The following is a 25,317-nucleotide window of genomic DNA, read 5'->3' as shown; positions in this document are numbered from 1 at the left end:
GACAGCTCAGATTCTATCTGGATAGGACTAAATCCTTCAGAAAGTCTGATCAGTTGGTGGTTAGCCTTGCTACAGGGGCAGAAGGCAAAGCCATCTCCAAACAAACCATCTCCAAATGGATAGCACACTGCATCCATTTCTGCTACAAATAACATGGAAAGCCTCACCCCAAGGGGGTCAGCACTCACTCCACCAGAGCAGCCTCCACCTTTGCAGCTTTCCTCAGAGGAGTCCCCACCAGGACATCTGTTCACACTTTTAGCAAACATTACCACCTGCCTCTCTTCTCCAAGTTCAGGACAGGGTTTGCCTCTGCAGTCTTGCAGGACATCCTAGCCAGCCCCTAGATTCCTTGACTGCCTCCACCCAATTCCTCAGCTTTGGGAATCAACCCAAATGTGATGACTGCAGCAGTGAAGCACGAAGAACATGGTACAGTTGTGTACACTTACCATAAATGTAGATGTTGGAGTGTATTCACTGTTGCAGTCCTGGCGCATTAGTACCCTGGCGTACTGGCCGTCTTCTCCTGCCCCGGCGTCAACCACTATACTCTCTCTATGGGGCCGGCTGGCGACGCCGGACTATATACAATAGTACTATGCAATGGGGATCCTCGAACATCTACATTTATGGTAGGTACAAAACTGTACTTTTCCCTCCCTCCATCCCCCTTTCTTCTCTTTCCACACAAGGGACATATTGGTATTTACTTTCTACTGGTGGGGTTCTTCCACCACAACCTGGCTCCTACTTTGGGGCTCCTGACAGGTTAGGGCAAGAAAAACTGATGTAATGGCGTTGGCTGCCTTACTTTAGACTACTGACGACCTGACATCAGTCCTGATGCGACAGCAACCAATGCAGAAATAATAAGTCTCTGGTATTCGGGCCGGCCAAGGGCTACCCTGGCAGGGATAACCCAAATGTGATGACTGCAACAGTGAATGCACTCGAACATATACATTTATGGTAAGTGTACACAACTGTACTATTTCCTTGCTCACCTTTTTCAAAACAGTGCTAGTACCTCAACCATTAGGTACAGTTAGCAGCAATGTCCAATTACCATACAGGATTGAATGGCGCACCCATAGCTTCTCACTAGTTTGAGCAAGGCCTTAAAGAGACAGGCCTTCTAAAACCTCCTTAAAGACCCTACACCTCCAAGAGAACTAAAGTTAATGCTGCAGTCTCTTATACAACCTCCTTTTGAGCTAGCAGCTACATGTGACCTTAAATTTCTCTCATGGAAGACCTTTTTGCTGGTTTCTATCACTTCCACAAGAATTTCTGAGATCCAAGCACTATCTTCTAAACCTCTTTACTTGGCTTTTCACAAAGCTAGACTAACCTTGCATACCAGTCCATCCTTTCTTCCAAAAGTGGTGTCAGAATCCAACATTAATAGTTCTATCAGTTTGCCAGTATTTTTTCCTAACTTTACCAACAAAGGAGAATATAACTTGCATTTACTATATGTTCATAGACAGTTGTGTTTCTGTCTACATAGAACAGAAAAAAATCAGGAAAGCAGACCAACTATTTGTTTTCTTTTGTGGACCAAAATTTATTCTTTCAAAGTGGTTAACAATTTGCATCTCCTTTCTGTATAATAAATTAGGCATTTCTCTTACACATCCATTAAAAGCACACTCCAGTAGATCTGTGGCTACTTCCACAGTTTTTCAGTCTAGGATGTCTGTGGATGCCATTTGTGTAGCAGCAACTTGAGCTTCTCATGCCTTTATGACTCATTACAAATTGGATCTGGTCTCCAGAGGCAGGGCGTTGTTTGGTTCTATGGTGCTCAGGAATATCCTTCCTTGAGTCCGCCCTGGATTCACATAACTAGGGAAGCTGTTCCATTTGTGAGGATAGAATGAAGATTGACAACATCAGATAAAGAAGTTGTGTACTCATGATGTTTCATTTAATTTGTCGATTTTTATTCTTTCCTCACCTCCCCTCCCACCTACCATTGTCCATGACTTCTGGAGGAAGGAGCAGTTATGCGGTCTCTGAACAGGTACATTTACATGTTTATATGACAATGGATATGGTTTCCCGTATTTCTTCTTATCCTTCTACACTATGTAGCAGCAAACAAGATATGAGGTAGTTGGCATGGTGTGTTGTGGGTAAGGGAGAAGCTCAGCAGATCTAGTGGCTGCTAGCTGTAGCATCGGCTGAGTTGCATCCAACAGCTCGGATCCATACCCATTTGTGAGGAAGAATGAAGATCGACAACACAGATGGAGGGTTATGGTCAGTACATAACGTCATTTTTGTATTTCCTTGAAGGAAGGAAGGCCCATATTGCTTTTTATTATAATACAATAAACCTATGCAAATCACCATTACAGTACATTCCACTAGACTAGCAGCTACTTCAGGAGCATATTTTACAAATGTCTGTGTTAAGGTTCTCTTAGAAGGCATATTGTGAACTGCTGTTCACACAGACACAGGATATGTTTCAGCACAGCCGTGGTGGATCCTATAACTTGTAATAAAGTACTTTTCTGGATTATTGTCCGCTGTAATGATTTATTATTATTTTGTACTCCATGGAGAATGTGGTGTAGTTGTGCAGATGTCCTTCAAGGATGCATCTGCAGTCTTTACAAATGGGTTGTCCTGTCGTCAGGCAGCCCTTCGGTCGGCCGGATTCCAAAGTCTGAGTCTGGCTTCGGCTGGTGTCGCACTTCACCCAACGTCATTGCGGCAGTTATTCGGGTATAAAGGCATCAGCCGACGCCATTTTCCTCAGTCTTTCTTGCCGCGTGGCGCCCGAAGCAGAAGCTGTTCGCAAGTGCCGGTCGGTCAGATCCAGAGATTACTACTACCGAATACTACTTCGAAGACTTCTATAAAGCTAAGTACCCCATTGGGGACTCTTTCTTGCCTCAGCCGATGTCAGAAAAAGTTAATAACTGTTTATCTTGTGGGAAACAAATACCTCATAAAGATTTCCACTCCTACTGCATACATTGTTTAGGCCCAGACCACGACGTAGCATCTTGTCTAGCCTGTGCTTCTTTTAACCGGCGGACGCTTAGACGTCGATCGGACTTTGCTGAACAGATTTTCGGCTCCGATTTTGCCTACATTATGCCGTCGGATCCTCCGACTACGCAAATAACCAAGAAGCGTAAAGAAAAGGACCGACACTCGCGGTCCGCGGTTTCGGCCGAAACCGCGGTTAAGCAAACCACGAGTGTCTCGGTTTCGGCCGAAGCCGAGCAAGCGGTTCTTTCTTCAGCCGATAACTTGCCTTCTACCGAGGCCTCTTCTAACCTGGTAGAAACGGCTTCTGAAATCCAACCTTCTGTTGCGGTTTCACAGGATTTATCAGACACCATCCCCCTGGATGTTTCTACCCCTGCACGTGGAGCTGCTAGGCCTCCTCCAGCTATGTCTATTAAGGCCTTTGCCAGGGCTAAAGCAGCCAAATCATCAAAACCTGTGCCTGCCAAGCCCCCCTCTCACAGGCCCAGCACCAGCTCCCATATGCTTTCTTTGGCTGAGGATCTCATCTCTTTAATTCGTGGAGTCCAGCCTCATCCAGACAGGGCCTCTCTCCCTCCTCCAGAAAACAGGCCTAGAGCAGAGCCTCCTGAGCCAGTATCCACAGATGATTCCTCTGATGACTCAGAACATACAGACCCTCCTGAGGCTTCTTATTCTCCTTACGAAGACTCTGATGCTGAGGAGTCCATCCCTTCAGCCTCTCCTCCTGAGGAATTTTCCTTTGGGGAAACTTTGCATGCTATGAGGGAACAATTTCAGTGGCAGGGCCAAGATTTCTCAGACTCTAGAAAAAGGCTTAGGACCTTTCTACATTTGCCACAGCATAGGCCTTTAGCTATACCTCCAGTCCTTCCTGTTGTTGATGATGCATTTAATGATGCTTGCACTGCTCCTGATACTTTACCTCCAGCTCCTGCTAAGCCCGATAGGTACTACAGGGTCCCGGACACTCATCACCACTTATATAAGGCTCCTTTTGCAGATCCAGAGACTATCTCCCAGGGTCCAAAAGCTGTAGCAGCTACTTCTTCTAAAAACCCCCTCCCCTCTGAAAGGGAATCCAGGTCCTTAGAGAGATGGGGTAAAAAAGTTTACACCTCTGCTACTTTGTCAGCTAGAGCTTTGAACTGCCAATTTCATATGATTCAATATCAAGAGTTTATGCTTGACCAGTTGACTAAAAGCTGTCCTCTGAAGAATCTTTAGATAAAAGGTATGTTCAAGAAATGGTACATAACATACAGCAGGTTAGTAACCATTCTTTAAAATGTGGCTATGATGCACTGGAGGCTTCCTTTAGATCAGCCATGACTGGCACAGTTATCAGGAGGCATGCATGGTTGAAAGAACAGGCATTACCAGACCATGTCAAATCTAAGCTTTTGGATGCACCTATGGACAAGGTCAATTTATTTGGTTCCCCTGCACAGCAGGTACTAAAAAAGATGGAAGAGAAAGCAAAATCTGTGCAGACAGTGAAAGATTTCTTGCAAGTTCAACCTCCAAGGTTTAGCAGGAACTGGCCCTCCAAGAATTGGTCCTTTCCAGACTCCTCTAAGACACAAAGAGGCAGGAATAGGCGCTCTAGAGGCAGAAACCAATCAAGGGGTGCCTACAGGGGTCGCCAGTGGCAGGGTAACAACCAACGAGGCACGGATACAGCCACCACCACTACAACAACTCAATCATAGTGACTTGGCGGTGGCACCGCCTACCAGGGAACAACTAGAAGCACCTTTAGGCGGAAAGCTAACCTTATTTTCAAGAAACTGGCACTGCATTACAAGAGAAAAATGGATTTTGCAAACTATAGACCAAGGTTACAGATTCCATTTCCATACTCTACCAGGAAAGAGAGGAATGCCGAACCTACCACCTACTCAAAGGACAGAAGCTCTAAAACAAATATCTCAATTATTAAAAATGAGAGCTGTGGAAAAGGTACCATCTATGAAGCGAGGGAAGTGATTTTACTCCAGACTCTTCCTGGTACCAAGAAAAGAAAACAAATGGAGGCCTATTCTAGATCTGTCCACTTTAAACACATTCCTCATTGTTCCAAAATTCAAAATGCTGACCCTACAGCAGCTTCTTCCCATGCTGGGCAAGGAGTCTTGGCTGGTAACTCTAGATCTCAAGGAGGCATACCTGCACGTCCCCATAAGACCAATTTGCAGAAGATACCTCAGATTTCTTGCAGGATCAGAGCATTATCAATTCTCAGCATTGCCTTTTGGCTTATCTACTGCGCCCAGAGTGTTCACGAAATGCCTGGCATCAGTAATCGCTCATTGCAGACTTCAGGGGATTCAAATCTATCCCTACCTGGACGACTGCCTGATACAAGCGGACAACATAAACAAACTAACAGAAGACTTACAAAGAGTCATCTACCTGCTGCAAGCCCTGGGATATACAGTCAATACAAAAAAGTCAAGGCTGATTCCATCCCAAAGAATAACCTTTCTGGGTGCAGAACTGGACACATCAAAACAAATGGCATTTCTAACTACAGAAAAGAAAGAGCAACTTCCTCTCTACTTCTTGGCATTAACAAAGCAGAACCATTTAACTGCAAGAAAAGTGCTACAAGCTATAGGCTTCATGGCATCCTGCATAATACTGGTCCCTCATGCCAGGCTGCATATGAGAAAGCTACAGTGGTACCTAAAGAATTTGTGGTCCCAGCACCAGCACAGCCTAGAAACCAAAATTCCAATGATCCCATGCCTGAAACAAGAGTTCCTATGATGGGCTCAGGCCTGCCAATCAAACACAGGATTGCCCTTCTGCAAAAGTCAACCAAGATAAACCATCACGACAGATGCCTCAGACCTCGGTTGGGGGGCACACATGATGGACAAGTGCATTCAAGGCCTATGGACTCAAGACCAGCTGCATCTGCACATAAATCTAAAAGAAATGATGGCAGTAAAATTGGCAATCCAGGCATTCACACCTTTTCTCCAAGAAGGCCAGTTGATGATAAGGACAGACAACACCACAGTTATGTGGTACATCAACAAACAGGGAGGCACACATTCATACCCTCTATGCCGGCTGGCACTGGACCTATGGGATGTGGCTCTGAGCTACAACATTCAGTTACAAGCAATTTATGTACCAGGGAAGGAAAACATTCTAGCAGACATATTAAGCAGAACTACAACAGATGCCCACTAATGGATGCTGCATCCGGACATCTTCAAAACCATCACAAGAGAATGGGGATTACCACAAATAGACTTGTTTGCATCCCCATTCAATCACCAGTTGAAAAAATTCTGCACAAGGACTTACCACCCACTTGCTTGGAAGGTGGACTCCCTATCTTTCAGTTGGAAAAGCCTGACAGCATACGCCTTCCCTCCACTTCCTTTAATGCACAAGGTGCTTCTCAAGATCAAAGAGGAACGTCCGAGGATCATTCTGATAGCCCCAGACTGGCCAAGACAACATTGGTATCCACTGCTGAGGAGCATGTCCCGGGGACAAATATGGACACTGCCCCTGATCCCATTACTGCTAACACAGAACGACTACAACATCCTGCATCCAAACCTAAAAACTCTGCAGCTAACTGCCTGGAACATTACATAACAGCAATTAACCCAAATTTATCCCAAAGGGTTAAAGACATAATCCTGGAGGCTCATAGATCTTCAACAAGAAAGAATTATGCAGCAAAATGGAAAATATATCTCATCTGGAGTACTGCAAAAGGGCAAGATGTGACACTGGTGAACATAGCCAACATCCTGGAGTACTTGGCGGAGCTCTTCCATACAGGCCTGTCCTACTCTTCCATCAAGATACATGCATCAGCTATTTCAGCAGAATACAGCTTGGATCCTCCTGTCTTCTCGCATCCTCTGCTCAGACAGTTTCTGAGAGGAATTAAAATGTGAAACCTCCCAGGAAACCTCCATTGCCAGCATGGGACTTGAACTTTGTGCTAGAAAAACTGACTCTTCCTCCTTTCGAACCAGCAGCAACAGCAGAATTACAATACTTATCCTGGAAGACTGCTTTCCTGCTGGCAATAACTTCAGCAAGAAGGGTCTCTGAACTACAGGCATTAATGGCAGTGCAACCCTTCCTAATCTTCCATCAAGATAGAGTGTCCATGAGAACAAATCCTACATTTATGCCTAAGGTGGTATCCAGAGTATCTTTAAATCAGGCTGTCCACCTTCCTGCATTCTTCCCCAACCCACAGAACAGGGGAGAAAGGCTCTTACATACCTTGGATGTACACAGACAATTACGCTACTACCTGGACAGGACAAAAAACAATAGAAAGACTGGCCAGCTTCTGGTAGCATATGCAACAGGAAAGGAAGGAAAACCAATTTCTAAACAGACAATCTCCAAATGGATAGGAAATTGCATTAGATTTTGTTACTCCTACCATGGAAAGAAAACTCCAGAGAACATCAGGCCTCACTCCACAAGGGCTACAGCCACTACCACAGCTTTCTTACGAGGAGTGGCTACCAAGGACATTATAGAGGCTGCTACTTGGACCTCCGTGCATACATTTGCCAAGCATTATAACTTACATCTATACTCCAGATCCCGTGCTGGTTTTGCCACTGCTGTTTTGCAAGGGATCCTAACTACACCATAATCTTTTCTCATTTCCTCCTCCCCTAGTTTAGCTATGGTATTCTACCCATTTGTAAAGACTGCAGATGCATCCTTGAAGGATATAGTACAGTTTTGTACCTACCATAAATGTAGATGTCCGAGAGGAATGCATCTGCAGTCAGGATTACCCACCCTCCTTCCCCTCTGAGGTACTCCTAGGGTATTTGCCAATCTTCAGCTAGCTTGGGGGGGATCTATTATGGTGTATTTGTTTGTATATATGTACATACATGCTTATTTTATGTGTTTGCTCTCTACTATTTGGAAACTTTGGCATTTATCCAAATTTAGCCATCCAAGAGGGCACCTGGCATCTGGGGCAAGAAACACTGAGGAAAATGGCGTCGGCTGATGCCTTTATACCCAAATAACTGCCGCAATGACGTCGGGTGAAGTGCGACACCAGCTGAAGCCAGACCCAGACTTTGGAATCCGGCCGACCGAAGGGCTGCCTGATGACAGGACAACCCATTTGTAAAGACTGCAGATGCATTCCTCTCGGACATCTACATTTATGGTAGGTACAAAACTGTACTTTATAAACAGTAGCTCTTGAGTGCAAGTCAGTTGGTCAGATCTTGCTTTATTTAAAGATAAGAAAAAAGCTAGTACAGATAATCAAAATGTATTTGATCAAATTGTACCAGCTTTTTGTCTGTGCAAGATCACAGAATGGTAGAAATAGGCAAGTTTGCCCTTTCTCCACTGTAGTGCGATCTCAGAGTTTGTATGTATAAGAAGCCAGGGGGGCATGGGGGGGGGGGGTGGAGGAGGACTTGCCATCCACCACCTCCTTCAAGAAATAGTGATTTGTTTGTGTATGTTTCAAGCTTTTGTGCTTGTTTTGTTGGTCAATGTTTAGAAACACTCATCCATTTAAAATATAATCTAGCCCTTCAAGAATAGGTGACTAAAAAGTAAAGCTTCTTTTTTTTTCCCTTTCTTTCCTCACATGGGATTTTTATAGATGGTCTTTATTTCAGAATATTTATGAAACAGTATAGGCTTATTATTGTTGCAGCTTATTTTTGCTTGTACCGTGCATCTGGTTTAGCACTTCAGGCTTGTCTGGCACACAAGCACGTTGTCCCTGCAGGACTTTCCAGCTTGATGAATCAAAGAGGCCAGCCATGAGACCATTTTCAGCTTCATATGGAAAAGGGCAGTTTTGAAACACCAGTTTTACCAAGACAGAATGTGGGTAAACCATTTGCAACCATCTGCTGTTGCACTAACTTTCCTTGAAGATCTGTGTTTTCATCTTTGATAGTTCCCTAAAACCATTATTTACTACTACTGTTTCAGCTTAATAATGAAAGCCATAAGGTGCTCTTTTCATTTCACTTCTATATTATGACTTTAAATCAATGCTGATGCTATTTTTGTCATCTGTGACCATAAGCTAGAGTGTGATAGTTAATTTTTAAAGTGCTCATTTTTGTAGGTGTGGGAGAAAATAGTGGATTAGAACAATAACATTGTATTTCATTTACTGAATGACAAAATTGGATAATTTGATTTTTTATTAAATTTATCTGAAATATTTTTAGAAATATGTTACAGGTATTTCAAAATATTTTAGATCTGTATTAGAAATATCGTAAACTTAAATTTTCAGTTTGCTTAGTATTCACATTTCTGTTTTTATTTTAGCTCCAACTGCTTTGACTTTTCAGCTGCAAGGCAAATCTGTTCAGGTGAAAAGGCTGCTTTCTGGCCCATTTACAGCAAGTTCAGTCCCATTTGTGCTTGTACAGAGTTCTTCAACTCCAACACCTTCAACTACAGTACAGACTTCAGAATCTTATCCTACTCATCCAGGCAAGCTCCATGTTGATAGTACCCATTTATGTCTTTTTGCAGTTTGCCCTTTTTAGGAATATGTTGACACTACTGTTGCTTTAATGACCAGGAGTAGAGAAGAATAGGCAGTGGTAGTCCAGCCTAGGAGGAGGGGTGACTGCACTGGAATGATCTGCTGAATGGTTACTTATGTCCCAGATTACAGTGTGATGTTAACAAAGGCTGTAATGTAATGTGTGCTGTCTGCACTCATGCTCTTCTTCTCCATCACATTCTTCTACAGTACTGGCCTCCTACTCATATCAGACAAGCTCCATATGACTAAGGAGTTATATAATTCCCTTTAACCTAAGACTGGCTTTACTGTTATAGTCTTTGCAGAAGAGCAGTAAACGTCCTTGAAAATAAGTTAGCTGAACTACCGGTCATTCTTTTTTGGTAATGTAACACCACAACTAGTCTCCAATATTCAGACAAGTCATAGCAGAAGTACCAGCTGCGAATAATGGGAAGAGTTTTTTGACTTCCTTCATTCCCTGTATTTGATTTATAAAATATTTTCATGATTGCACATCCACAGAGAGGAAGGAATACTTGGCAGTTGTCTTGAACCAAAGGTTCTGCAGTCTCAGATTTATTGTATAAGCTGCACCTACAGGGTGCAGTGGCTTGCAACCGATTTGCTTTTCTTGTTATATTTTATGACTGTGGCAGAGGAATACAGGTAGCTGTAGCATCGGGGTATGTCAGCAATTCTTTGAAGAGTATGTGGCCAAGCATCTCTCTGTTCATATTGTTAGTATGCTTTACCACAGTTGGCTTGTGCGAGGTGGAGGTGCATTTTAAGGATGTTTTCGTTTTTTCCAGTGTAGTGTAATGGTGCATTAAGTTTATATGTTACAGGAAGAGAGTGCCTCCTCCTCTCAAAAAACATTTTTATATGTTTTTGAATTACACACTTAAATATTCTAAATTCAGAAAAGTATCACTTGTTCCTTTGTAACTCAGATGAGCGTGGGGACATTATATATACACTGTTTGCCAAATGATAGCTTCATAATATTTGTTTTCTTTATATGAGCTAAGATGAGTTGATTTTTTTCATCTTGACAAAAAGAGCTTTGGAAAGGTGCCTCAAATTAATATAAAAGTTAATTGTAATGGAGTATTTGTCCCAGGAAGACATCCTACTGATGTAGAAAAAAAAAATATTCGAATAAGTCTTAATGTAGCTCTTGACCAGTTTTAAGTTGTAGCTTGAGAGGTAATGCTTTAAGTTGTTTGAGTTAACTGTTTCATACTGCAGCATTGATCAGTAAAAGTAAGTAATGTTACCGGCTGATAAACATCATCTTTTGTTTGCACTTGTCTTTCACTTAAGTGTACTGCTTACTGGGATGTCTTAGTGGCACACCAGAAGTTTTCTCTTTTCCTTTATATGTCACTTTATAGACACGTAGCACATAGTGCAGCTGTATATAGATACATAGATGTACATACATACATGTACATAGATGCATGTATGGTGGCCATTCTTTATGCTTGGTCAGTCTTAAAACAAAAGCCAGTTCTTTAATGTGCTTTAAACAAATTGGACCCTACAGGAACAGAGATTTCTTGACCAGTGGATGTCATGTAATAGCATTATTGATGCAGTACTATTAGTGTTTCGATTACTGGGCTCTTTTAAGCTACTTGTTAATTGTATGTGATGCACAAATTGTGCTGTGAATGCAGACATTGCAGAGAGAAAAGGTAAGAGCTTCACACAAATGACTTTGATTATAGTATCCCATGTCCAGGTGAGATGCATATTACACTGATCACAGTGTTGTGTTCAACCCAAGATCTGATGTTTGTCCCAGCTGGATTCATCCTGTGGGTTATCAGATCCAAGATTGGCCATATTCCAATAATTTCAGCCCGCAGAGTTCCACCTCCTCTACTCATAATCCCCTTCTCAACTAGGATTACCTCAGCTTTCATTTGCCACCTTTCCTGGACAGCAGTTTGGTCGCTAGCTCTAGGGAGTGTATCCTTTTTTGTGAGGTTTAAATTGTAGCTTGAGCTTTTTCCTTGTTCCTCTACCCTAGTTTTGCAGATTTTGCTCATTTGTTTGTACAGGTAGGTCGGAAGCATAGGCAGTTACTTTTACTTGTGTTTCTTCTTGTTAGCAGGCTTTTTGCTCCTAGTGTGGGTTAGAGTGTTTTAGTATTTGTTCTATTGTGGTTTATGAGAAGGGGTTTAAGAAATGTGTAGCATGCAGCCACAAACTCCCTTATGAAGATGGCCATGACATGTGTGTATTATCTCGGGGCCACTCACATTGAGTTGTTGCGCATTATCCTCGAGGGCTTTGGTGCTAACACTGTTAATGACCAAAGGGTCAGTTTGGTCCTAAAAGGTTTGTTGTCAGCAGACTGATTTTCGCAAGGGTGTCCAGGGTTATAAGCAGGGCTCTAAGGACCCCTAAACCTTCAAAGGGAGATTGAAAACAATTGGCTCCCTCTTCTTCTGGTGTGCCAGAAATAGAAGTCCAAAGACCCTTGGTTCCCCCAGTATTTTTGGCTCCATCATTGGCTCCTACCACTTTTAGCACAAGCTGCAAGTAAGGACACCATCCTTGAGTGTCGTTAGTCCTTTCTTGTTGAAGGAAGCTCCCTCAGGCAGGACTTTTTCTCCCTACACCCCTTTGTTACTGTCTACACCTCAGATCCAAGCATCTACATTTCAAATCTGGTGTTAAAAGCCATCATTGAGCAAGCAAGCCTTCCGGCATTCATCTGTAGCTTCATCATCTCAGTCATCTTATTTGGTTGGAAGTGTAAGACCTGCTTACTTGGAGCAGCTGATAAGGTCCTTGTTACAAGCCTAGACACAGTTAGGACTGATCCCTTAAGCTTCAGGTCCTTGACCCGAAGCTTCGGCTCCATCAAGCTAGTTTTCTCCCTCCAGCCTTATGGTTCCAGTTCATCAGAGCTAGTTACCTTCCCTTTCCTAGGGTCGGATCCAATGGCTTGTCCAATTTTAGGCACCTGTCACAGCCTTGATTCCCTCAACTCCTGCAGCTTTGGAGCCAAGTAGACCTCAGAACTGACATGTCGAGACAAGGGTCTCTGGATCGCTGTTTTCAGGGTTGTCGCTCCCATTCAGTGCTTCTGCTGTTGACAGCATGGCTCCAGTCTCGGCGATGGAGTAGGTTGGCACTACTCTGGAGTCCAGTATAACTTTTGGATCTTCTCATCCTAAGTCTGCGGACCATTAGTTGCCAACTTTAGCTTCTGCCTTTGGCTTTGTAGCAAGGATGCTGTCGTATCAGGAGAAGGAGGGGTCAGCTGCAACTGATATCTCTCCATCAATGTGTATGCTAGTAAACACATGTCAAGTCTGCTCCAAAACAGCTCACACCAGGTGGTCTCCAGTCTGCCCCCTGCCTCCTGGATTCTCCAGCATAGGAAGTGTCTGGCAAGAGGAAGCACCTGGATTTTCTTACCAAGGATACTGTCCTGGATGAAGGAGAGGAGTCCCCTAAATCCCACTGCAGTGATGCCTCTCTGGCAGTATTTTGCAGCTGCTTCACCAGCATTGGGGTTGCACTGCCAAAGCCCCATCTCAAAAGTCAGTATATTTAGGCCTTTCTGGTGGGTCCATCCACGTCCCGGGTAGTTCCCCCTCCAGACACACTTATTGACCTAGGTCTTGGAGGGTGTGGAAGAATCCCGATACAGTGGAACCAGTTCCAAACAGACTGGGAAAGATTCTCACCACTTCCAAGGACCAGCAACACTGGCATATTGCTCATGCTGTTGTGGTAGTGGTGGACACTAAGGAGGATATCTCAGAAGAGAGTTTGCCAGTTTTTCCCCTGAATAGAAAGTCTCTGACTTTGGATCATTTAAGGAACTGCTCCTACACCTCAGGCATGTTTGCACTGAGGGTGTTAAACTATCTCGCTCACTTGATGAGAGTTCAGAATGACATTGTGTCAGACGTGTCAAGGGTAGATAAGGCACAGCAGACTCTGGAGGTCTCAGAAGACTCTGGATACTCAGTTGTCCATCTTGCAGTCCGTAGCTAATGTGTCCATCTATGTGTCTGCTGCCTAATGCTGCTGATGACATGTCCCAAGCCACTGGTGCTGATGCTGTACAGTTCCATTTTTAGAAACTGCAAGCATAATCCCAAATATCTTCCAGATGTGTCACCCTGTCAGATAAGGGATGCAACCATCAGAATTCGGAAGCTGTTAGTAAATTTAGTCATCCATGAGATCCCACCAGACCAGTGCAGATCTGGTGTCTTCAAGGTTCTTTTTGATTCCAAAGATGAACAAGGACCGCAGGCCAGTTTTGGGTGCTAGCAAGTTAAATTGGTTTGTAAGCAAACCAAGTTCTGGATGGTCATGGTGAAGGTCCGTTCTTCCTCTGAGGATGGATGATTCAGTGTGCTTGATTGACCTCAGAGATGCCTGCCATCCTATAAAGATAGGAAAGCATTCCAGGAAGTTTCTGCGCTTCTGGCTGGGAGCCAGTCATGATCAGTTCAGAGCACTGCAGTTTGGTCCCAACACCACCCTGGGTGTTCTCCAAGTGTATGGCATTTCTCTGAAATAAACTGTAAAGTAGAAGCATATATGCTTTAGAAGCACATTTTGACAGCAGGGCAGCATCATAGTTTTACATTTAAATTTTAGGAATAATAAGAATTTAAAGATAAAGAAAAGGGAATATTTCTAATCTCTGGGTTCAGGACAGGTTACCCACCTGGCTTGAATGGCATATACAACTTGAAACCAGTTATGGACATTGAAAAGATGAATAGCTGTTTCTGCCATTTTCTGATTGTATAATCTTTCTCTGGATAATGTGAGTAATACTCATTTTAAAAGTTCAACTGTATATGGAATGATTTTAGCAAAGGCACATATTGTGCTTTTTGTGTTACTATAGTTATTTATCTTTTTTGTATAGGAACTGTGTGTCGATATATGACTTAGAATGCATCTACTTTGACTTTCCTTGTATTGTTTTTGTATTAGTTGAAAAGAGGCATCTTTCCTCTCAAAAATCATATCTTTCTAATTGGGGCAGTTAAAAATAACTTTATTAAAAATGAAGGTGGTGATGCATCATCCACCATTACAGATCTGCAGCACATGGGTAAGTGATATACCTTACCAGACGATATCCACAAAAAACAAATGAAAACTGCCACCAAGCACTCTGAGCTATGTCTAACAATCCAGAAAATGTCAAATTCCAAATGCTGCTTGTTGGGCACTGTTTTCATTAATAAAAACAGATTTCATCAGATGGCATATTCAGGGCATTTGAATGCATCCATGAGGAAAACATTTCTGCGAAAACACTTTGCATTCCGTCAGTTTTTGAGTGCTTATTCATATTGAATAAGGTATATGGGGGAACAACTAGTTTTGCAAATCTGAAAACATAAATATATCAGCTGTACCAGATGACATTTAATTGTATGGCTGTCCAATAATAAAAATTTTAGATTGTAGATCCCCCCCTAGATGTATTATTCAAGGTCCATTTTAGTAAGATCACATTCACTTTAACTGATGAAAGTCTAAATTGGATAAGTTAATGGAACTATTAGTGATCGCTTTTATCAGGACTGCATTGAAAACACTTTATTCATCATCATTCCTACCTACAGAGAAGGGCCCAGGAGGTAACATAGCTTGAGGACATGTTGATGGTTAAAGATCAACCTTTTGGGCTTCAGTGGCAGGCATGATCTTTATAGTACTAATTACACATCTGAGGATGTGGGTGATATAGTGACTAGTGAGGTGCCAGATGCCATTCGCTTACAAAGTTACGATTCCCTTGCACATTACTTTTCAAATCTGTCAATAGGCTTGATTCCTTTCCATCTCATCAAAATGGGCCTTCCTTTCCTGTAGCAGAACTTGTGACAGATCAAATAAATGTTTTGTTGGCTTGTTTGGAGACCTACCACTGCTCAGCTGTGGTTCAGGGGAAGTGGATTCAGCAAAAGAAGGTGTCTTCCACATAAACCAACTTGAGATTTGGGCAGTATCCCTTAATTGAATATGCATGAAGGGGAGTAGTAACCACATGACCTGTAGATTTGTTGTTGTAGGCCATGGTGTACTGCTGAAACAAGCGGGATGGTACATACATATTTGTCTCTTGTGCCAAGTGGCAGTGCATTCTATTAGTGGGCTTGCTGACATTCTTCTAAACCATAGCTTCAGTCCTCTCCAGAAGCTGAGGACTTGGTGTACAGGGCATTGTCAGACTCCACTCTGATGGACTTGCTGCATATCCAGAAAACAGTATCAGAATTACCCGTTGTAAAAATGTAAACCTTGCTTATGATATAAATAGGACCTGCTGAAGAGATAGGTATGTATCCCGGAGACTACCCCCATCTAAGGAACAGGCTCCCCATCCATGTGAAGCACAGTTCCTCCCTAATCCAATTCAAGTGCAACTTGGAAAATTGGATGGTAAACCGGAAATTCATCCCTGGTTTGGCACCTATGTCTCTGATGCAAACAGGTAACCTGTAAATAGTTAATCTCCCAGGCCCATATTTACACTTGTCAAGGGAATCAAAACATCTGAAGTAGTTTACTTCATTTGATCTTCAACCTGTGGTTACCGGATCTGTATCTGATCTGAGCTGGCAACTTCACTAGCATCTGCTCCGAGCTCCAAACTCCTCCCCTTCCCCATAATACACCACCACTACCTTCCATCCCCCAGATCTCATTTGCCGTGGCTAACCTAAGCATAGTGATTCTCAAGCTCCAAGTTGTGAGTAGGGTTTCTATATTTGATTAGTGTTTTGTGTTTGTGTACTTGCTAGTGTAGGTTTCCTCTCTTACTCCCCTCACTGGTGCATTGAGTTTAAGGTCTTTTTCTTAGTTTTTAGGTAGTTTATAGTTTGTCTTTCCCTCCCCCCTCAGCCTTCTGTGTGCTTGTCTTAGTGTGTGTTGAGTGGCATGTGTTGTTTTAAAACTTGTTTAAAGTTTGTTCTTGTTGTGGGACATGGCGGATCTCCCCAGACAAGTTTTTAAGAGATGCAGTGAGTGTGGCCACAAACTGTCACCTGCTGATGGCTACACTCTTTGCGTGCTGTGTTTGGCTGTGTCCCATTTAGCCACAGATTGTTCTATTTGCGCGAGTTTTAACCTGCACTCCCTTAAGGATCAGCGGGCCAAAGTAGTTATGGCCTGCTCCCTTCTGCCGAGGTGGGCACCTCCTCTTCTGCTTCTCCTTCTTCTCTTGTCCTTCCTTCTCTTCCCTCCCAGGCTAGGACTCATCCTCCTACCTCTAAGCCTGAGAAAGTGGAGTGCAGAAAAGGCAGAGCGAAGGAGAGAGAGCACAGACCAGAAAAGAGAAAGAAGTCCCCGGACCTTTCAGTTATTTCAGGACCTCCTACTAAAAGTCAGCCTAGGCATTGTAACTCCCCTTGACTCCAATCTCCTACATTTTCTCTGGAGCTGGAGGAGCCCCGACCACCCTCTAGAGTCTTGGTTCCTCGACCTGCCAGGTTGGTGTCAGTGGCTTTGTCTCGGTCCAGCCGCAGCCTATCTGATGTAGACATGGATAAAATGATGCAGAGATTTATTCGCACACAAATTCAGAATGGAGTCTTACCAGCCCCCTCTCTCTCTCTGGAGGGGGGAGCTCGCTTCTATTCTTTACAACAATATCTCCTTCTCCGATCTGACCCCCGGTTTCGGAGTACATGGATCTGAGGATGGCCCTAGTCAGGGGGATGGCGCAGACGGTACCCGTCTCCTCGATGCCGGCAGCTGCCTGGAGCATGTCAAATCCGAGTGGCTCTCGGAGCCAGAGCCTGGGTGTCAGATCAGAGGGAGTGAAGCTGTTTCCATCAGTTCCGACATTGTCTGGTCAAGGTCCCCCCTTGGAGTGCCGTCTACTTCAGGCCTGGCTCCAATTCTCACATCGGATCCGGGGAGTGCAGTTCCCTTAATGGCGTCCCAGGAAGCTCGCTCTCCCTCGGTGTTCAATGTGGTAGAAAGGGTTCTGTCCAATGGATCAAGGCCCTTGACTATATCTTCAGACTTCACCCGAACTCCTCCTGCTTTGTGTGTGAATCTTATCATTTTACCACAGGGACAGCCTGTGCTCGAGGAGCCCCAAGCGGTTCCCCCTGAGGAACAAGTGGTTTGCGAGTTCCCTCCAGAAAGCCCCACTGTAAAGGTTCCTTGCAAGCATATGTGCAAGAGGAGGCACTTGGACTCCTCCCCCAAGTCCCTCACTGAGGACACATTTGAATAATGGGGAAGGTTCCCCCAGATCACCTCCTGAGGATGTCTCCTTTGGAGACATCATGAAAATTTTGCACCAGTGGGGAGGTTGGTCTGCCCCAAAACCTTCCTCGGACGAATCCGTGTTCCTGGAGGCTTTTGGCACGGGCCCGTGCACTTCCTGGGTGTCCACTCCTACAGATCCCTTCGTGGACTTGGTCACCTTACAGGCTTGGAAGGAGCTGGACACCGTGGAACCAATCCCTAAAGACCCAGACAAAATATTGAGCCCCCCTACAAACAAACCAGGGTGGAATAAGGGGTCTCCTGTAGACGCTATGGTGGTAGCAGCCACCACCAAAAAGGGACTAGCCCAGGAGAATTCCTTGGTACATCCCCCTGACCAAGAGTTTAGAATGATGGACCTGCTAGAGAAACGGATTTATGCGTTAACGACTTTTTCTAGCAGGGCGCTGAACTATCTGGTCCATGTTACTAGACTACAGCATGACCAGGTTAAGGCACTGGCTGAGTCTCCCCCAGAGTCCTTGTCGCAAGAGGTCAGAGCCACGTTCTTCACTAGGATGGCTACCTTGACAGTTTCAAACACGTCCATGCGACTCCTCTCACACGTGACTGAAGGAGCGGCTAGGGCAGCTGGGTCCAGAGTGTCCATGAGGCGCAACACCTGGCTCAGGATATGTCCATTCACAGAACCCTTCAAGGTGTCTTTTGCGAATGCCCCTTATGACTGTTCTTCCCCCTTTGGTAAGACCATCCGAGATGCATTGGTCCAGAGTGAGAAAGATGGGAAGACACAGTCTGCCATCAGAATCTACTTCTCAAACCCTCAAAGATCCCTTTCCCGGAATCGGCAAAAGAAGATGTGATTCCGGAAGCCTCAGTATTCCCGGGAAACTCATGGCTCTTCTTCCCCCTAGAGGCAGAGGGGGACAGGATAGATGCCAGCCCAGAGGCAGAGGGGGTCCGAGGAACTGTGGGTCTCGAGAACCTTTCTCCTATAGGCCCGCGCAGCATCCCTGAGGGATTGCTCGACTGCTCTGCTCTGGAGGCAGTTGGGGGTCGCCTATCGTTGCACCTGGCAGCATGGGAGTCCGTGTCATCAGACAGTTGTGTGTGTTAGATAATTTCCAGGGGCTATTTAATCACATTTGTGATTCCTCCTGTACCTTACAAACACCTCCAAGATGTACCACCCATGCAAAGGGAGGCAGCAATGCTAGAAGTTTCCAAGCTGCTAGAAAAACGAGCCATCCAACCTGTCCCCCAGATCAGTCCGGATCAGGCATCTACTCCAGATTCTTTTTGGTGCCAAAAAAGATGGGGGATTTGAGGCCCATTCTGGACCTATCTACTCTGAACCTGTCAGTTGCCAAAGAAAAGTTCTGGATGGTAACTTTACAGTCCATGCCGTACCTACAAGAGAGTGATTGGATGTGCTTGTTCAACCTCCAGGATGTTTACTATCACATAAAGATGCACAGAAGCTCCAGGAGGTTTCTCCACTTCCGGCTAGGAGCCAATCATCATCAATTCCGAGCCCTGCCCTTTGGTCTCACCAAAGCCCCCAGGGTGTTCACCAAAGTGATGGTAGTAGTAGCGGCTCACCTGAGGCTTCAGGAGATTCAGGTCTACCCTTACCTTGACGATTGGCTCCTTACTGCCCCCACCAAGGGTCTACTTTTTCGGACCAAAGATTATTTCCTAAAGCTTGCACACTACCTAGGGATTACAATCAGCACAGCCAAATCCCTTCTGAATCCTGTCCAGGTGGAAGAATACATAGGGGCATGGATAAACACGCTACAGACAAAAATTTTCCTGACAACGGAGAGAGTTCGAAACCTGAGGATGCATGTCGCCTTCATTTACCAATCTCACTTTCCCTCAGCAGAATCGGTCTTGAGGGCCCTAGGTTCTATGGCAGCGACCATAACACTCCTTCTGTGTGCTCGATAACGTATGCAAGTACTACAGTGGACTCTAGCGGTGCAATGGTCTCTGTTGGATCTTATGTTGTCACACCCAGTACACCTCAGCCGAGTCTGCAGGTCGTCCCTTCTTTGGTGTGTGCAGTCTTTGGAAATTTTAGAGGGACAACCTTTTGTTCCAGCTCCTGCCCAAGCCACAGTGACCACGGACATCTCCCAACTGGGGGGGGGGGATTGTTTGAGTAGGACAGTCCAAGGCATGTGGTCCCCGATCGAGACCAGTTTGCATATAAACGTTCTGGAGATGGGGGTGGTCCTGTTAGCATTGCAGGTCCTTCATGCCTTTTTACCTCTGTAAACCATTGCAATCCATTCAGACAACAAGTCAGTGGTCTGGTATCTCAACAAACAGGGAGAGATCAGATATTACCCCCTTTGTCACAAGGCATGAGAGTTTTGGAATGGGCGATCTCCACCGGTCATTTTCTGATAGCAACGCATATTCCGGGACGGTCCAACATTCTAGCGGACAAACTAAGCCGGACTATTCTGATGTCTTACAAGTGGGCTCTGAATCCTTCAGTAGCGGAGCAGATTTTTCTAGAGTGGGGTCAGCATTGGTGCGATCTCTTCACATCTCCTTCCAACGCGAAGTGCAGCGAGTTCTTTGCTCTGAACCCCCCAATGGGGGAGTCCCCCAGAGATGCTCTGGTCCATGCTTGGCCTCCCGGTCTTCTTTATGCTTATCCTTCTGTACCCCTTATTCCAAAGTTTCTAGAGAAAGCTTGTCAACTGGGGAACAAAGTGATCCTCATTGCCCCGTTTTGGCCTCGCCAGGTATGGTTTCCCTTCCCCTTCCTTTGGTCTCATCTTCTAGCTCTGCCTTGCCTCTTGGATTCCATTCTGGATCTCATTTTGCATCCCTCAAGGGTCCCTCATTCAAATCTGGACAGTCTGAGGCTCACAGCTTGGCAGCTCCAGTTCCCTTAATTGCTTGGACTCTCGGATTGTCTTCTTCGGTCAGATCTGTTCTGGTGACAGCTCATAAGTTGTCCACTAGGAAGATTTATCATAGCAAATGGAAGTATTTTTCCTTTTGGGCTTCTCAGAGGAGTTTAGATCCTTTCACGGCTCCCGTTCTGTCTAATCTTGATTTTCTGGCTAATATTTTTCAACAAGGGACTATTTCGGCTACAAGCAAGGTTCAACTAGCTGCCATTTCTCATTTTCATGTGGGCGAGAATTCTACTTCTTTAGCCTCTTCCAGATTGTGCAGAGCTTTTATCAAAGGTACCTTTCTCTTGCGTCCTCCAGTCAAAGATCCCATTCCCCCATGGGACCTTACTGTGGTACTTCAAGCATTGGTTGCTTCACCATTTGAACCTGCAGCAACCATGGATCTTAAGTTTTTGTCTTGGAAAACAGCATTTCTAGTGGCTATCACCTCTGCTAGGAGGGTTTCAGAACCGCAAGCATTGTCTGTCAAGGTTCCTTACATGATTTTCCACAAGGACAGGGTCTCTCTTTGCACCAGTCCTTCCTTTCTACCAAAAGTAGCATTGGAGGTTAATATCAGACTATTAATTTAGCTGTTTTCTTCCCAAATTTTACAAAGTGGAGTACAAGTTGCATTTGTTAGATGTTCATAGACCGTTGCAGTTCTGTTTACACAGGACCAAAACCTTTCGTACATCTGACCAGTTGTTTGTGTCCTTTTTTAAAACCTTTTTTGGGTTACCCTAACTCCAAGGTTACCATTGCCAAGTGGACCTCCCTATGTATCCTTCAGTTCTACAAGGATAAAGGTTTATCTCCTCCGGGTCAGGTTAAAGCTCACTCGACTAGGTCCATAGCTACTTCTGTGACCTTTTGGTTGAGAGCATCATTGGATGACATTTGTTCTGTGGCTACTTTGTCCTCATCTCATACCTTTATTTCTCACTATAAATTGGATTTGATTTCTAGAAGGAGAGCATCCTTTGGTTCTGCGGTGCTCCAGAATATCCTTCCATGAGAGCCACCCAGGTTTTTTAGTAGCTGGGACTCTGTCCCACAGGTTGAAGACCCAATGAAGTAAACTACTTCAGATAAAGAAGTTATGTACTCACCATAACATTCCATTTGAGTAGTTATACTTCATTTGTCTTCAACCGTCCCTCCCTCCTTCCCCTGACCTTACCATATGGACAGCATTATAGCTGGTTTTAGGTGTGCAAGGTGTTTTTTTGAGGTCTGTTTGTTCGGTGAAGGTGCAGCAAACTCGATCTGGAGGATGTAAGGTAGTGGTGGTGTGTTATGGGTAAGGGGAGGAGCTTGGAGCTCAGAGCAGATGCTAGTGAAGTTGCCGGCTCGGATCCAGTACCCACAGGTTGAAGACAAATGAAGTAGAACTACTCAGATGGAACGTTATGGTGAGTACATAACTTCTTTTTGCCAGAGATTTGGGATGTATGGCTAGGCTTAAAAAGACCCTTATGGTCGTTAGCCTGGTAAACAGCTATGAAGCCAGGTAGTCTATGACTACCAACCTTTTCTCAGCAACTTTCCCCTCTTTCTGCGCCTTTCCTTATCCTTTTCAGTCTGGAAGCAAATTACTCATGATTCATGGGTTCTTCCCATTAACCACAAAGGGTATTTCATGCTGTGGGAAACTCTTCCAACTTTATTGGGTATTCCTCAACCACCTCAAGAGCAAGTATATTTTTTTCCAGAGGTGCTTCAGGTATTGAAATCTATGGGAACTGTTCAAGAAGTTCCACTGCACCAAAGAGGAAGAGTTTTCTACTCCAGGGTGTTTCAGGTTCCCAGAAAAGATGGCCCTTGGAGAACCATTCTGGATCCATCACACCTCAACACCTTCCTAAAGGTCCCTACCTTCTGGATGCTTTCTCTGCCTACCTTGTGTGTCCTCATCCTTCCATAAGCTTTTATGGTCTCCCTAGACATCAAGGATGCTTACCTTCAAATTCACCCCTTTAAAGGAAATATTTGTGTTTTTCTGTTCCTTCATCACCTTTTCAGTTCTCTGCTTTGTCCTTTGGTCTCTCTGCTGCACCAAGAGTACTTACAAAATGCTTTGCTGTGATTGCTTATTGCAGACTCCAGGGTGTATAGATCTTGCCATATCTGGACGATTTCCTGCTCCAGGCACTACTTCCAGAGACCTTGCAACAGAATCTCTGTTTCACTATTTCCCTTCTACAAAGACTGGGTTTCACAATAAACTTCCAGAAATCTTTCCTCACCCCTTCACAAGACCACATCTTCCTGGGGTGCAGAATGCAGACAAATCGAATGTTGGCCTCAGTGATATCTTAAGTCAGTTTGGAGCAAACTTGTGCACCCACTGGACTTTGTTGTCCCTCTTCTTCCTTGTCTGAAGTGGGAACTTCATTGGTGAATTCAGCAAATTTCCCTGAATCCAGGCCTTTCTCTGCATCCTCCTCTTCCAGTTCAGGAATTGTTCACGGACACCTCAGACATGGGTTGGGGGCAGCATTTGCATCCTGGAAGTTTCAAGGCCTTTGTTAGTCCCCTCAAAGGAAGGAGCACATAAACATAAAAGAGATGAGAGCCCACATGAGAGCCCTGCTGTTGGTTCTATAGACCTTTCACTGTCCAGGTCCTCTAAAACTGTTTACAAGCAACACCAGAGTTCTGTGGTATGTAAACAAATGGGAGACAAAATCATACCTTCTGTGCAGGCTAGCCCTCATGACATCGGAGCTGGCAACTCAGTACCAGGTCACCCTTCAGGCAGTGTACATCTCCTCCAGTCTGAATGTAGTAGCAGACATTCTGAGCAGGTCCATGACTCAGTCCCACAAATGGATGTTTAACAGGGATGTGTTTCTGGACATTCTGCACTGGTGGGGTATTCCTCAAGTAGATCTCTTTGCCTCCTTTTTGAACAGGCAACTTCCAAAATTTTATGCCAGAGTTCCAGACCCTCTGGTGTAAAAGGTAGATGCCCTTTCTTTCTCATGGAAGGGGATATTTCTCTATGCATCTCAACCCCTTCTCTCTTATTCAGAAAGTTCTGCTGAAGATTCAGCAGGACAAACCAGAAATCTTGCTGGTGACTCCCTTTTAGATGACACAGCATTGGTTCCCTCCTCTTGTACATTTAGCCTAGGGTAATCATCACAAGTTACCTCACAGGGCAGATCTTTACACACAAGACAAGGTATCTGTCATACATCCATTTGTTAACTCTATGTCTGACACTGGATGATAAGCTTCTGATTCCACTCAGACACATCTTTTCAGAAGTGCTTAGGGTTCTGCAAGAGGCCAGAAAACCCAATACTAAGAAATCTTGCTTATCCAAATGGAAGAGGTTTTTCCATCTGGTGTCTTTCTCGTAAACTGGACCCACTTTCTGTGGATATACCTCTGGTTTTATCTTACTTGTGTGAACTGCTGAAGGCTAGGTTGGCTTATTCCTCTGTGAAAGCTCATCTATCAGCCTTTTTTTGCTCGTCTGGTTTTGTCTTCTCCTTTGCCCTATAAATTGGGAGGTTAAACCCTTCCTTAAAGGAGTCCTTCACATCAGACTGCCCAGGAAGTGTGTTCCTTCTCCTCGGAATCTCAACTTTGTCTTGGAAAAACTCACTGTGGCTCCATTTGGAAAGCAGCTACGGCTTCACTACAACACTGTACTTTAAAAGCCTGTTCTTATTAGCCACCAATTTAGCCAGGAGGGTCTCTGAACTTCAGGCCTTGATGGCTTCTCTATAAGGATAGGGTTTCCTTACGTGCTAACCTTTCATTTACCCACCTTTTTTCTCCTGTCCACAATCATCTAGTGAGAGAGTTCTACACACCTTGGAAGTGCGTAGACAAGTCGCAGTTTACTTGGATAAAACTAAGGCCATCAGGAAGTCTGATAGACTTTTTGTCTCTTTTCATCTCAGGGCTCTGGGAATACCTGTTTCCAAGCAGAATATTTCTATTTGGATTTCTAAGGCTATTTCCTTTATGTTTTTCATGGTGAGAACCTTTCTACTCCAGTTAAGGCTCATTTTACTAGAGCTGTGGCTGCTTTTTCAAAGGTTTGGATACTAACACCATCTTGGAAGTAGTTACTTGTTCTTCTGTTCATACCTTCGCTGAACATTATAAACTGGATGGCATCTCCAACTCTAGAGCTGGCTTTGCTAGAGCCATTCTCCATGGCTTTTTAGAAAGTGCTTCTGCTCCTTTCTCCTGCCTCCCCTCTTCATGTGCTTTGATACTGTCCCTCCTGTTAAGAATACTGCAACATAAGAATAGAAGGACATAGAATAGTTGTGTAAAATCTTTCCTTAACCATAGATATTTTCCTTTTCTATGTTGCAGTATTCTATCACTACCGCCACGCTGCTTACTTCCTTTGTTCCTTAGACTGGTGTTCTTACTGGGAAATTCAGTTCTTAGGATAGCACATGCAGATGTCACTTTTGTGGAGTATGCCAGGTGCTGATGTATGTGTGACATCCCACTTGCAGTGGTTAATTTTTTGTTTACTGGCTGAATGGCTGAACGTCGGGTACGCCTTTGTCAGTGAATCCCTCATGTTAAGAATACTGCAACATAGAAGAGAAGAGACATAAATGGTTATGGTAA

General features: G+C 44.4%; 1 protein-coding gene across 1 annotated transcript in view; it reads left to right on the top strand.

Annotated features, from left to right (window-relative positions):
- MGA (MAX dimerization protein MGA) overlaps positions 1–25,317 on the top strand; it is a 2,673,741-nt gene that overhangs the window by 2,509,275 nt on the left and 139,149 nt on the right. The window contains exon 22 of the mRNA XM_044060555.1: positions 9,337–9,504. Coding sequence (XP_043916490.1) covers positions 9,337–9,504 — 168 coding nt within the window. The remainder of the gene's footprint in view (positions 1–9,336; positions 9,505–25,317) is intronic.

Source organism: Protopterus annectens, chromosome 2.part0 (assembly GCF_019279795.1).
Source record: "Protopterus annectens isolate FY-2018-M chromosome 2.part0, PAN1.0, whole genome shotgun sequence".
Taxonomy (NCBI): Eukaryota; Metazoa; Chordata; order Ceratodontiformes; family Protopteridae; genus Protopterus; species Protopterus annectens.
The sequence above is the reverse complement of the archived record's forward strand: the minus strand, read 5'-3'. Positions and strand labels throughout refer to the sequence as shown.